Source organism: Rhododendron vialii, chromosome 7a, assembly GCF_030253575.1.
Source record: "Rhododendron vialii isolate Sample 1 chromosome 7a, ASM3025357v1".
Lineage (NCBI taxonomy): Eukaryota > Viridiplantae > Streptophyta > Magnoliopsida > Ericales > Ericaceae > Rhododendron > Rhododendron vialii.
In genome coordinates, this window is record NC_080563.1 from 14,951,645 (window position 1) to 14,965,652 (window position 14,008).

General features: G+C 34.5%; 1 protein-coding gene across 1 annotated transcript; it reads left to right on the plus strand.

Annotated features, from left to right (window-relative positions):
- Positions 1-12,300: 12,300 nt before the first annotated feature.
- LOC131333714 (abscisic acid receptor PYR1-like) lies at positions 12,301-13,371 on the plus strand. Its single transcript, XM_058368409.1, has one exon. It carries the CDS (start codon positions 12,373-12,375, stop codon positions 13,009-13,011), a length of 639 nt encoding a protein of 212 aa, XP_058224392.1. The 5' UTR covers positions 12,301-12,372; the 3' UTR covers positions 13,012-13,371.
- Positions 13,372-14,008: the final 637 nt, after the last annotated feature.

The window sequence follows — 14,008 nt, forward strand, 5'->3', positions numbered from 1 at the left end:
TCTATCTGTCCCAATTTAAGTGTCCTTTACCGGAAATCGTGTTATTTAAGAATTCAAATATTTTGCTCCAAACTTTCAAAATTAACCTTAAAAACTGTGAAGTTGATTATATGTATTGAAATGGCTTATATCTTTTAATATGAATCTCAAAAAATATGTAATATAGATATTGTTTGATAAATCTCAATTAATTTTATTATTCAAAATCATGAAAAATATTGTAAATTGAAAGATATTTTCAATCTAAAAATAAAACGAATATAAAAAACTGTCAAATCAATTAGGAAGAAAATGTTACTTTTTAGGAGTAAAATTGAAAATTTGGCATACTTTCATGGTTATTTTTAGAAAATGAACACTTATTTTGAGACATCCTAAAATAAAAATGTAGACACTTAAATTGATACAGGTAAAGGATTGCAAAACTTGCAGAGACGTCCAATCGAAAGGGCATTCAATGCACTCCACTGCAGTATGTTGTGGTCTATTCTCTTTTATAAAGAGCGTAAATTGCTATTCCCCCCTGACACACCCCCCGGCCCCACCTGCCCTTTCCCAAATTACCCCCTCCTCTCTCTCTCTTTCCCTTTTCTCTCTCTTTCTTTACAGTTTGCTCTTTTCTATTCTTGTTTTTTTCCAGTTTGGTTTTTTTTTTTCATTTTATTTCCTTTTCTTTCTTTCCAGTTTGAATTTTTTTTTCTCTTTAATAATATGTTCAAGTCTAATTCTAGACTTTGTAAAGTAATTGAGAGAAAAAAAAGTGTTTCAATTGATCATGTTTATCCGACTGTTTTATTTTTCGTTTTTTGTCCTTTATAGATTAAAACATATAATTACGAAAATAAGTGTTTCAATTTTTGATCCGTTTGAACCAATGCAAAGATGTTATTTTTCTGATCATTTCATCCTAAATGGTCGTAATAAATTTTTGGCTCCAAGGGCTTTCATTGAACACCCTAAGAGAGTCTTTAAACTAAATAATGAGTCGTAGGGTGCTCGTTGAAAGGCCGTAAAGCAAAAAATTCATTAAAATTACAATTACTGTTCGGGAACTAATTACGAAATGTATTTTGCAAACGACATATTAATCCAGAATACAAATATTATATTTAGGATTACTTTTTTTTTAACTATAGTACAATTTAATAAATTTGTTAACCATTATTTAACATAGATCCTCTTAACTGATTCAGTAGTATGTTGCTTCAAATCACGTTTCTACTCCATAGGATTGCAAATGGCTGGTTTCAATTTTTTTTTTAAAACTAAAAAGGAAACGTTTTAGGGGCTTCGTATGGGCTACTGTGCCAATGGGGACAGCAGAGCCCTCGGGCCCCCTACTTTTTAATTTATTTTTTTATTTAATTACTTATATCTTATTTATTTAATTTCTATAAATACACCATTTGTATATTTAAAAATATAATTCAAAAATTAAGTACTTTAATTTTCAATTCAGTTAAATCAGAGCAAAGATCGTTTTTTTTTAAAATGGTTATAATGAATTTTTTGGTTTAAAGCCTTTCAACAAATACTCTAAGACTCATTATTTAGTTTCAAGACTCTCTTAGGGTGTTCATTGAAAGGCCTTGAAGCAAAAAATTTATTACGACCATTTAAGATGAAATGATCAGAAAAATAACATCTTTGCACTGGTTCAAACGGATTGAAAATTGAAACACTTCTTTTCGTAACTATATTTTTTAATCTATAAAGGACAAAAAAATAAAAATAAAACAGTCGGATAAACATGATCAATTGAAACACTTTTTTTCTCTCAATTACTTTATAAAGCCTACAATTATACTTGAACCTATTATTAAAGAGAAAAAAAATTCAAACTGGAAAGAAAGAAAAGGAAATAAAATGAAAAAAAAAAAACCAAATTGAAAAAAAAAAGAAAAAAGAAAAAGAAAAGAGCAAACTGTAAAGAAAGAAAAAAGAGAGAGAGAAAGAGAGACGGGGGTAATGTGGGAAAAGGGGGGGGGGGGGGGCGGGGGGAATAGCAGGTCTCGCTTTGAAACTAATAATCACATCAATTTGACAAAGTACAACAAATCAACTTCGGCCCCATTTTCAAAAGAGAAAAATGTACTTATTTTTTAAGAAGGTAATTTCAAACTCAAAAATCATATGTTTATGCAAATAATTTTTCTATCAATATGGAACTTGTTTGATAGATCTTATTGAGATCTTTAATACGGTGTAAAAAAAATTGAAAAATTATTTTTCATTTATATTATTTTTGAGTTTAAAAATATGAAATAAGTATTTATTTAAAAAAAAAAATGGAGTCTTCCTAAAGTGGTTACACAAAAGCCAACTTGAATCTGTAAACTCCATTATTATATATATATTCAATGAATGAGGGTAAAATACTGCTTTCAAAGGGGTCCTACAATAAAAACAAATGTGCCTTAAAATAACACCCATTAGACCATAGATTCCATGGTATTTGAAATCTTAATTAAAAACCAAAAAGAAGAGGTTAAGGAAATTATGGATGGGTTATGTCCCAGCTGGAGTCCCAGCGTCCAATCATGAGGGACCCATGTGGCTGATAATGACTACATTGTCGTATGTTAGTGTCATATTGCAATTTGCATTGTTGTAGGGACGACAATCTCACATTAACTAATGGTTAATCAATCCGAATCTATTTTTGAATGCCATTACTATTTTGATTTTTAATTAATTTGAAAAAAAGAATTAGTTCGGTCTTGATTTCGGTTATTTTAGTTTTATGCTATATTTTGTTGTTGGCTATTTTAATATCTTTGAACTCTATGGATTCACTCTTTGTGTTTTTGGGAGATGGAGTTTTATGTTTTTTTTTTTTTTTGGTGAACTCTATGGTGATTATGTGTTAATAAGATGGATTGATCACTTTGCGTTAACTGCTCTTGTTATTATTTTACATTGTTCTTAATTTTTTTACACCCCTCTTGTCTAGTTGATTACGGTGGGGTGATTAAAAATGTTGACCTGCAACGGTTTTGGTAAAAAATGGAATCAAACCGAACCGAACCGGAAACCAACAGTTTTGGTTATGATTTAGATGAAAAAACGCCCGGGAATTTCGGTTACGGTTTTGGTTTTAGTGATTAATAAATTCCGTTTTTGGTTTCGGTTTTACCAATACGCGAACCGTTGCCATCCATACTTAAATAGTGCAATTTTGTTGAACCGCTTGAAATTAAGTTGAGTGACGAATTCAAGTTGGATTATTTTTTATCTTTTTTTTTTGTTTGTTATTTTGCGTCTATTATCTGTGGATTATTGATTCATCTCGATAAACGAAATAAAAAATTATAAACCAAACTAGATATTAGTAAATAATCCAAAATAGATATTTTGGAGTATTTTTGTCTTTAGTGATTTTTTTTTTAGGATTTTGAAAATAATTTTTTACATTTTAAATTCCTCTCATTGAGATAACCCAACAATCCACCAAACATTGATGCAAAACTAAAAAAGATGAAAAAAAAGAGAAGGGAATAAAGATACAAAAAATAATAATAATAATAATAATAATAATAATAATAATAATAATAATAATAATATAAGCCAAAAACAGCCTAAATTCCATTTCTCGATAGAGATCGTTCTTTTTTAGAAATAAGTTAATAGAAATTTTTAAAAAATCAATTCAATTGGATGTATATACTCGATCAAATAACCTTGTTTTGGTTCCAATCTTTGTCTAATACTATTTTAGTTCAAGAATTGAATTTAATTAGATCAAGCAGTTACGAATATCCAATTGAGGTAGTTTTTTGTTATTTTGTCTAAAAAAAATCAAGAGTGTAGAAATGAATGGCGCTGATCATCAAAGTAGGTCCCGATGTAAATCCCACACAGAGTGGATGAATATTCACCCGGTTTATAAACTTGAAAGCTAACCTAGTTCGTTGAAAATCATAGATTATATTTTTTGTTCGAAAATTTTCTTTATTGAGAATAAAATTTTCCAATGGCTATAAAGCATTTTTAATTTCTTAAAACCAGCCCATCAAACCCATCACTTCTCAACCCGGAAAACTTCAAGACAAAATAAATAAATAAATAAATAACCCAAAAACACGTTTCACCAGTCCAGCCCATTTATAGATTTAGCAATATTTAAGACCCAAACTCTTCACCAAAACCCACCATGCTTCAGCCCAGCCAAGTAACTTATATATTTGAAGTTTGAACCATTCCCGCCAGCCCAGTAGCAAAACAGAAAAAATACAATCTAACTCTTGTTCACAGCCATAGTGATGAAAATGCAGTGTAATTTAACTTTAACGGCCTACTTGGCAGAGGGAAATGGGAGCCGGATATGGGCCATTATCTCCTGATCCTGATATAAAAATCCGGCCCGGTGTTTGTGTTCTTTTGTGGTACGCCCAGATATACATATCCCCTCGAAGGGGGATAAGTTTCGGACACCCGTTGAGGTTAAATAACAGGCCCCCGGGATGATGGGCTTGATCATTCGATATGCTTGTTGTGGTCTTATGCACTCTGCACATACCCTGTTCTCATCCATTAATTTGTTTTCATGGACAGGGGAAATCTCAAGGACGTACTGCAACAGAGGCTAAAGCAACCAAATTAAGTAGTACAATGAAGTTAGAAGATGAAACAACACCAAAATGTGGAACAGAAGGGTATTCCTCTCATTTGGCTATACTGGGTTGCTAGCTAGCTAGCTAGTCCCCTGTCCATTGCTTTTGACTGATTCTCCCATTTCCTCTACGTTATTTTCCCATACTCAAAAAAGGCATATTGGTCGTTTGGTGTTAGAAAATCATTAATCCACTCTCTACTTGTTTGTTCAACAAACAATATTTTGACCAAATTCTAAAATTTAAAAATTTTGAGTCGTGATTACGATTCAAGTGTATTAGTTACTAACCAATACAGATTATTGTCATAACTTATGTACATCCAACTGAGCAGTGGATGGTTCAAATCAGTCGTTTGTGCCGAAATGGACGGCCGAATTGGCAGCACTAAAACCCTGTAGTGTAACTGTGCACCGCAGAAAACCCCAATCCGTAGAATAGCAACCACGAATGGGTGCACCGTACACCCTTAAAAATCTCTTGGTGCACTGAATAATCTGTCCTCAAATAATGTCTCTCACGATATCTTCTCTCATATAAAACAACTCTCCCCAGGCGATCGACTTACTCAATGGCAGCGGGTTTCAGAAATTCAATGAGTAAATTTTAAATTATGACGTTAGGAGCAGGGCCGGCCCAAGGTATTTGGATGCTCTGGGCGAAGTGGTGGAATAGTGCCCTACATAGAAGAAATTTTTTTCTGCAAAAAGATACTTCAAAAAATACCGTACCAGGACTTGAACCCAAACATCTTATGTGGAAGACCAAACATCTTAACACTGAACCACCAAAGGAATTTGTATTATAATTACATACAGAAAATATATATACTTATCTAAAAAGGAGTGCCCCATTTTTTGCCAAAATATAGAGGCCCAAGACGGCGGCGTCTTGGGCCTCCCTATTGAGCCGGCCCTGCTTAGGAGTCGACTCTATACAGTTCTCTCGGCATGATCATATGCTAATTCGATACAAAAAGGTGTACTATTATTATTCTAACAACATAATTAAACAGAACTTAAGCATAATAATGTCTCATCGATGGAACATGGCTCAAGCAATTTGCACCAATCAAACATTCGCTTTTACTACTACTTTTTATATAGTCAAAAGAAGGGTGTGGACAAGAATTGGAAACCCGACAAAAATAGGAAGTCTTTAGTATTGGAGGCAACAACTAACAAGTAATGGGCATCATCTTCCACACTTGTTTAGGGAATCAACTACATTTTATCTTTGAGATTTTTGCGCTTCCCTCAAATGAAATTTACGGTGTATGACATTAATTTACGGGTACGAATGTGTCACATCAAAAGAATTACTAGAAATCATCATGACGTATATGTTTCGTTCTTATTTTCTACTACCTTACGCCCCTTAAATTATAAATACAACACGATTGCATTTTTATCACCATTGCATGTATTTTTATTTTTTATTTTTGAATACAACCTCCTGGGTATGGGAAGGGTCCATAAATTTTCTTTTAGGTGTGTATGTAATAACCTTATTAAATGTATATTTGACTTGAATTAATGAGGTCTTTTCAGACGTAATGAGCTCTTGTCAAATCTCCAATAAAAGAATGGGCAATTTGCAAGAAAAACCATCAATGATTGGAGGGTTTATTATATTGTCTAAATGAATATGCAGAGGAAATGGTTTGCCTAGCTGGAACAGCCGTGGAATGATGTGGACGTGGACGCCTACTTTCTCCAAGGAGGAAATCCACGCAGGCACACCTCTCTCTCTCTCTCTCTCTCTCTCTCAATTTTGTTACAAAAAAGGCATTTTTTAATGACTCAAAGTATTAGCCAAACTTGCGCACACCAAAAGTCGTATCTGGGAATTGTACCAATGTGTGATCCGGATTCGCGCTCGAAGGAAAACCATGCAAGCACATCTCTCTCTCTCCCTCAATTTTGTTTAAAACTCTCTCTCTCTCTCTCAATTTTGTTTGAAAAAGCCATTTCTTTAATGAGTCAGAGTATTCGTCCAACTTGCGAGCACCAAAAGTAATATCTGGGTATCAATTCCATCGTCAACCTGCGGGGGGTAAGTTTATATAGACTGAACTCTTAAGCTCTTAAGAGTTGATTGTGTCTATGAAATTTCAAACACGGTAGCTAAGAGAGTAACTCTTTACTCTCTATCTTTGACCACTAGATAAGTACCGACACAATGGACTTAAAATTAGAGTTCTCATACTCACTTTTCCGGTATTGTTTGTTCATTTTTGAAATTAATTAGTGTCATTTGTGGGGATCAAATAATGAGACAATTCCGCTCATAATGTTTTGATTTGCTTGCATCAATTTTAAAATTTCTATTAATTCTTTAAATTTTGACAAAAAAGTTAAAAACTATATCACGAAAATAATTTAAATTTTTATTAGAAACTGAAGTTTTACGGGGGGAAAAATTGGTAATATTAGACGGAGGGAGTACTATTCCTCTACCTCCCAAACCCAAACTAGTATTATTATTATTTTTTTCTTTTTTTTTTCTTTTTTGGCCAAACTAGTATTCGACCTTGACAATATTTTTCCTGAGTTGTCCGTTAAACCTCATCAAAGACAGAGAAAGTCGTTGTTTCCTGAGGAGAAAAAAGAAAAAGAAAAAGAAAAAAGAGAGCCACAGGATCGAAATACTGCACTACCGCTGATTTTAAAAAATAAAAGAAATACAGCAGTACCAAAACAAATACTCCAAGATAATTACTACAGTAATTAATTTAAAAAGTCAACTTTTGGGTATGGCCTAGTTTTTGTTTTTATTTTTTATTTGAGAAGGGTATGGCCCCGTTCATATCACATGGGTTCTTATCTCCTCTGAATTTTCTATTAATTGGAAAGTGTTGACAAAGTCATCGATCGCATTGACATGCCAAGGTTAATCCCCCCCCCCCCAACTTTTCCAATTTGTTTAGAACTTGTACTCATTTATATTACTATAGGCTATATATACTCAGCAATAATATGGATTCTTTAATTAAACTCTATTTCACAATTTGGATCTAAATCAGAAGGATCAGATACGAATAATCATTTGATCCGCATGTATAGTGATGGATCTAAAAATTTATACGGAAATGATACTCACACAACCGTTGTGTGTGTTGTGTAACCAATTCTGACCGTTCAGATGCGTTTGGACGTTCTAGATTTTAAAAAAACTCTTCAAAAGAAAAGTTTAACTCTTCCAAGGAAAAATTTGAACGAATCTTGACCATTTATTACAACAATTGACGGATGGAGATTGGTTGTGTTTGATGTTTTGAACAACCGTTGTGCATGTAGCATCTTTGAAATTTATATTAGTGGAGTCACATGTTACTTATTAAAACAGTAAAATTTAGAAAAAAATTGTACATATTGGTTACCTTTAGATATACTCCATCCGTCCCAAAAAGTTGGACACTTTTGAAACTGTGTACTATTTTAGATTGCTTATACCTTTCAATTTATAAATTTTTATGTGATTTTGAAAATTTCATTTAATAACATTAATTAAAATCTATTAAACAAGATCCATATTGCATATTTTTTTGACATTCACATTGAATAATATAGGCGATTGAAAATGGCACACTATCCTAAAAGTGCCCAACTTTTTGGGACGGAGATAGTAATTAATAGAACATGGTGTGTTTGCACAAAGGTGAGGGTGAAAATTGAGCACTCTAAGAACGAAAAAGCTAAGGAAACCGGCGGGAGCCATCGACAGTGGAAACTGACGGGCACGCAAGGTCTACTTCAAGTCCCGTACGGATGATCTGATCTGTTCAATAATTTTATAAAAAAAACAAGTGTGCCAGTGAAGAATTGGCTCAATTCGATGTGTCTAGGTGCTTGATCCAATCTTCTATTTTTTCATCGATCCGAAATCTAAATGAAAAAATAAAAGATTAGATCGAGTAGCTACACATATTAGATTGAGTTGATTTTTCACAGGTTCACTCATTTTTTAAAAAAAATTATTGAATGGCTCTCCGTTTGACCATCGGTTCCCACCATCAGTGGCTCCCGGAGATTTCCGTAGCGAAATTCTCTAAGAAATAGTCTCACAAATATCCAAATAAATGAAATTTAGAGTAATTTTCATTGGAACAATAGTTTACATATGTAAGGATATTAACGTAAATCTACAAAATGAGGAGTTGCAAAGAGAGACCATTATAGGTCGTTCATTTTTAGAGACGCATGTATTGTATATAGTAGTCTATGATTGATCTAATTTTTTCGCTAGTGCTCGACAAGTTCTATAGTATGAATAGATTAAAACATAAAATACTGGGTGAGCCCAATTTCGCAAAAGGTAAACGATATTCGCACTCCAAAAATTGATGTAGGCACTTCAAAATCGGACCCGAGAGTGCTATAGTGCACCCCTGCACTACACGTGTAGTGCAGCCAATCTGGCCATTCATCTCGGTAATGGACGGCTCGGATTTTTATCCGAACAATAAACAGCTAGGATTTGTAGGAGTTCGAATTAAATCCAAGCCATCCATGCCGAAATAGACGGTCGGATTGGCTGCACTACAACCCCTCCCATTCCTCCAAAATCAGTATAATTCCAAAGCTACTTTCCTTTGTTTTTAAGAGTGCCTCCATTAATTTTTGGAGTGTCAATATAATTTTCCTTTCGAAAAGTCTTCTAGCCTACTGGATACTTCCATTCGATATTGATATCCATATCGTATCTGTATCAGATACTGATATACTACTCTAATGCTCTTGTGTGCATATTTCTAAAATATCCATTTACATTTTTGGTTGTTGAAGAATTAGATACTTCTCGAATTCTGATCATAGCTTTTGTATCGCATGTGTTGGTGTAAAATGGTTTGGAATATACAAAGGAAGCCAAAATTTTAAAAGCTCTCTGTTTTGTAGAGAAAAAAATGTACGAATATGATTAAAATAGCATAATCTTTTATAGTATTTGAATATTCTCATTGGTGTGGTACATGTATTTGATCAATAAAATAAAATTTCAAAAAACAACCAAGCACACTAGGGTCAGATTGAACTGTCAAGCCACCGCAAGTGAGCCAATAATCCCATCCCGCATGCCGTCAACACCCACTTGACATTTTTATTAGGTTGCGTTCTTGTAAATTTATAAATCTGAAAGAACATTATCTCTAAAAAATACCCTAATCTGCAGGCGAACTAACAACTTTTGAAAGGACGAGAAACAAAACTCTCATAGATCACAAAAAATCTTTGATCCGAAAAGACAGAAAAAAAACAAATCAAAGGCAAAACTATAAAAGAAGATGTTTAGAACTAGTATCATGATCTTCCCCGTACAAGGGCGTGACAAGAAATATATTTGTGACTGCTAGGGCTGAGAAAGAGAGAACCGGGGGAAGAGATGAGATCACACACAGTAGAGTTACAACCTTAAACAAATGAAAAATATATGGTGCATAGTAGTTTTTAGTTTAGGGCATGTACACAAACGAGACAACACCCAATTTGCAAAGAGAGATGCTACATACATTACCATCCATCCACTACATCTTTTATTGGGTTCATTCAGGGTCCCAAAAAAATACAGAAAAATGTTTATAAATTTTAGAATAATATTTTATGAGGCCTTGTAAAAAATCAGCTCTAACGGATAGCGGTAAGTATTATTTCTTGATTTGTAGGGGCAAAACTGCTCAACTGTACAGTTTCGCCTCTACGAATCAAGAAATAATACTTATCGATATTTGTTGGAGCTGATTTTTTACAGGGCCCCATAATATATTATTTTAAAATTTATGAACATTTTTCTGTATTTTTTTGAAATTCGAGGTGGGCCTTACAAAAAATATAATGAATGATGTAGTGGTTAGAGGTAGCGTACCTAGACTTATTGATTTGGAAATATATACTATATAAATTTACAGTACTCATCGCGCATGCGCGGACTTCATACACTGCAATAAGTGAGACCGTACTCATTCATATGAGTATTTGTACATTTATTATTTGTTATTCATGGGTTAGTTATGAACAAATTATTTACGGCAACAACTAGTCGTGACCATCCAAAAGTGTTTTGAACGGTCCGAATTTTAGGTGAACTTTTTTACGGAAAAGTTCAACTCTTTTTTAAAAAGTTTCATTAACATTTGAACCATTCAACACACTTTTAGAAGGACTCGATTGACTCCGTAAACAACTATTTACGGTTCCACCGTTAAAAAGATTTTCTCAAGGCATATAGTATATGTTTTAGTTTTCCTTCAAACAAAAATGCTCCGATCAAGACAAAAATGCAAGAATTTAGACACAGATATATTCAAAATAATTCAATGTTATGGGCTCCAAATGATCTTTCGCGTGAAATTTACTCCAAATGATTTTAAATACATTTATATCTGAATCTGTACGTATTATATGAAGATCGTATGTATGTGCCCATAACATTGCTCTTGAAAAACACACACTATAAGAGCATCCACATTGTAATAAGCAAATTAGTATGGATAAACAAACTTAACAACAATGCTAAAAAAATACCTCACATTAGGCCATCCACAGTGGTATAATCAAAAGCCAATTGTTTTTAAAGTTAACAATGTTTGTGCAAAAGATGGCTCACAATGGTATAATCAAACTTAGCAACATCTTTAGAAATAATCAAATTTTGGGTTTTGGATAACCAAAACTAACAATCTTTTTCAATAATCAAAATATGTGGACTCCACACCACATAAGTTAACTAGTTCCAAAATTTGTATACACGCGTGTTTCAATTGGTATTTTTTTCTTCTCTCCTTCGCCTACTTTATATCTTTCTTCACTTTACCCACAAACTATTTCTCTTTCTTTTCCTCAAAAAGTGAAGCTCATATCTCTCGATCATCTACAATTCAACCCATCATCGCTAGATTAAGGTATTTCACTCTTATTTCCCATTTTTATTTTTTCCCTAAAAAAAAATCATAATAGGAGGGAAGAAAGTTACCGATTTTTCCCCAAAATTAAGAGAGAGAATCTATATATTTTTGTCAAAAAAAAATGTAAATGGAGGGAAGTGAATGACAGGAAATAGAGGTGGAGAGAGAGTGGAATTGTAGTGGACTCTTATTTTAGTTATGGACTAGAGGTGACCATTGTGAAGCTCAACATTGTTAAGCTTAACAACCTCTTAAGTGAATAATCAAAAGCTGATGTGTCAACTTTTGGTTATCCTTTTTTGATTATACCACTGTGGATGGCCTTATAATAAGCAAAGTTACAAGTCTTTTAGCAAATAACCAAATTCCACCCATTTCATAACCAAACTTAACAACCTTTACCAATAACCAAATTCAAAACTAAAAAATTAAAAAACATCTCACATTTGAATCGTTTCATCGAGACAAATAATTTGGTGTGGTCGGGTACGTAATTGAAACTCGTTTGCAATTGGACATAGGTGCATTGCGTATTGTGGGGTTTTTTTTATAGGGATACAAAAAAAACCAATGTGGAGGTCAAGTTTGTTAAGTTTAATTATGAACTAAATGAATAATCAAATGCTGACGTGGCACATTTTAGTTATCGTTTTTTATTATTCCCATTGCGAATGCTCTAAGATTCTTCACATTTATCCACCATTATTCCATTATTAAATTCAAATAACAAACAAAATACCCACTTCCTAAAATTTCCCAAGTTTAATCCCATCCATTCTCCGTATTCACCCACCAATATAAACAAATAAAATTTCGTAATCTCTCTCTCTTCACTCTCTCTCTCTCTCCATTGCAACAATGGAGAAAGGGCAAACCTCCTCCACGACAGAAGAAGATCAACAACCCACCACCACCCACCACCTGACCCTCCCACCGTCTCTGACCCAAGACGAGTTCACCGAGATAAACCACTTCATCTCCGAGTTCCACACGTACCGGGTCAACCCCGGCCAATGCTCCTCCCTCCTCGCCCAGCGCGTCCACGCCCCGCGCTACGTCGTCTGGTCCATCGTCCGGCAATTCGACAAGCCCCAGACCTACAAGCATTTCATCAAGAGCTGCACCGTGGGTGAAGACTTCGACATGACCCCCGGGTGCACGCGTGAGGTCAACGTCATCTCCGGGCTGCCGGCCGCGACCAGCACCGAGCGGCTCGACGTGCTTGACGACGACCGGTGCGTGACCGGGTTCAGCATCACGGGGGGCGAGCACCGGCTGAGGAACTACAAGTCGCTGACGACGGTGCACGAGCTGGAGCGCGAAGGGCGGATCTGGACCGTTGTCCTCGAGTCGTACCTCGTGGACGTGCCGGAGGGGAACACGGAGGAGGACACCCGGCTCTTTGCCGATACGGTGGTGAGGTTGAATCTGCAGAAACTAGCGTCGCTCGCCGAAGGGTTGGCCCGTGACGGGGACGGCAGATCACAGGTGATTTGAATAATCAGTAGTAGTAGTGCTACTGCTACGTGGTTTTACGGAGAAGAAATTAACCAGAAAGTTTTATTTTTATTTTTTTTACGTATTTTTCTTTTGGGGGTTATGTTTTGTTTTTTGTTTTTGTTTTTGTTTTTCTTTTCTTTTCTTGGAGTTTACGAAAGGAATCGTTGTGTGAATTGGAAAAGAAAGAGAATGGCATGAGATTGCCAGCCTGTAGTAGATGGTTGAAGTGTTGTGTGAGAGAGAGAGAGAGAGAGAGAGATGGGCAGTATGGTCAATGAAGTGTACAGAAAACGATGGCATGGCTCATCGGATGGTGTAATATTTTTTCGCTTTTCTAATAGTTTAATTGATGTTTAATTTCGTTTTTAATTAGATAAATGTGGATAACATATTTTCCTTACATTAATTAGTGATTCCTGGAGGGGAAAAAGAAAAAAAAGAACGTCTTGAGGTGGAGGATTGTAGTCGATTATTCCAAGATCTAATTCCAGTTTTTTTTCTAATGAAGTGAAAATGCGTTTATGATATGAAGTTTGTTTTACGTTCGTTTATTTTAGTGCTTCAACCCGAAGCAATAGCTTCTAACTAGTTCAGTGAATAAGATGGCTGAACTCCAGCTCACTCAAAAATATGAGACGACAGTGAGCCGCGGGTAGGCTCGTTCTGATCTTGTAACTCAGTACAAGATCACAACCATGAAGACTGCATGCTACCAATTAAAAAACGAAAATCAAAATTAAAGGCCACTTTATCTAGAGTTATCGTTTTGACCTTTAGCTAAAAGTGGTTTTTCCTCTTTCTTTTTACCTCAAATCAAGAAGGAGTATTTATTGGAGTATTATTGGGGATGCTTTCAAGAATTTAAGAATCGATTCACCCCTAATCCAGGCGATTAAAAGGTAAAAGAAGGAATCCATTTTACTCGAAAGTTGTTCCATCACATTATTAATTATAAGAATTGCGTATTAGTATTTCAGTAATTGTAGTTTTCTCA

Coding starts and splice junctions, on each gene's coding strand:
- LOC131333714 (XM_058368409.1), top strand. CDS start 12,373: ATGGAGAAAGGGCAAACCTCCTCCACGACAGAAGAAGATCAACAACCC.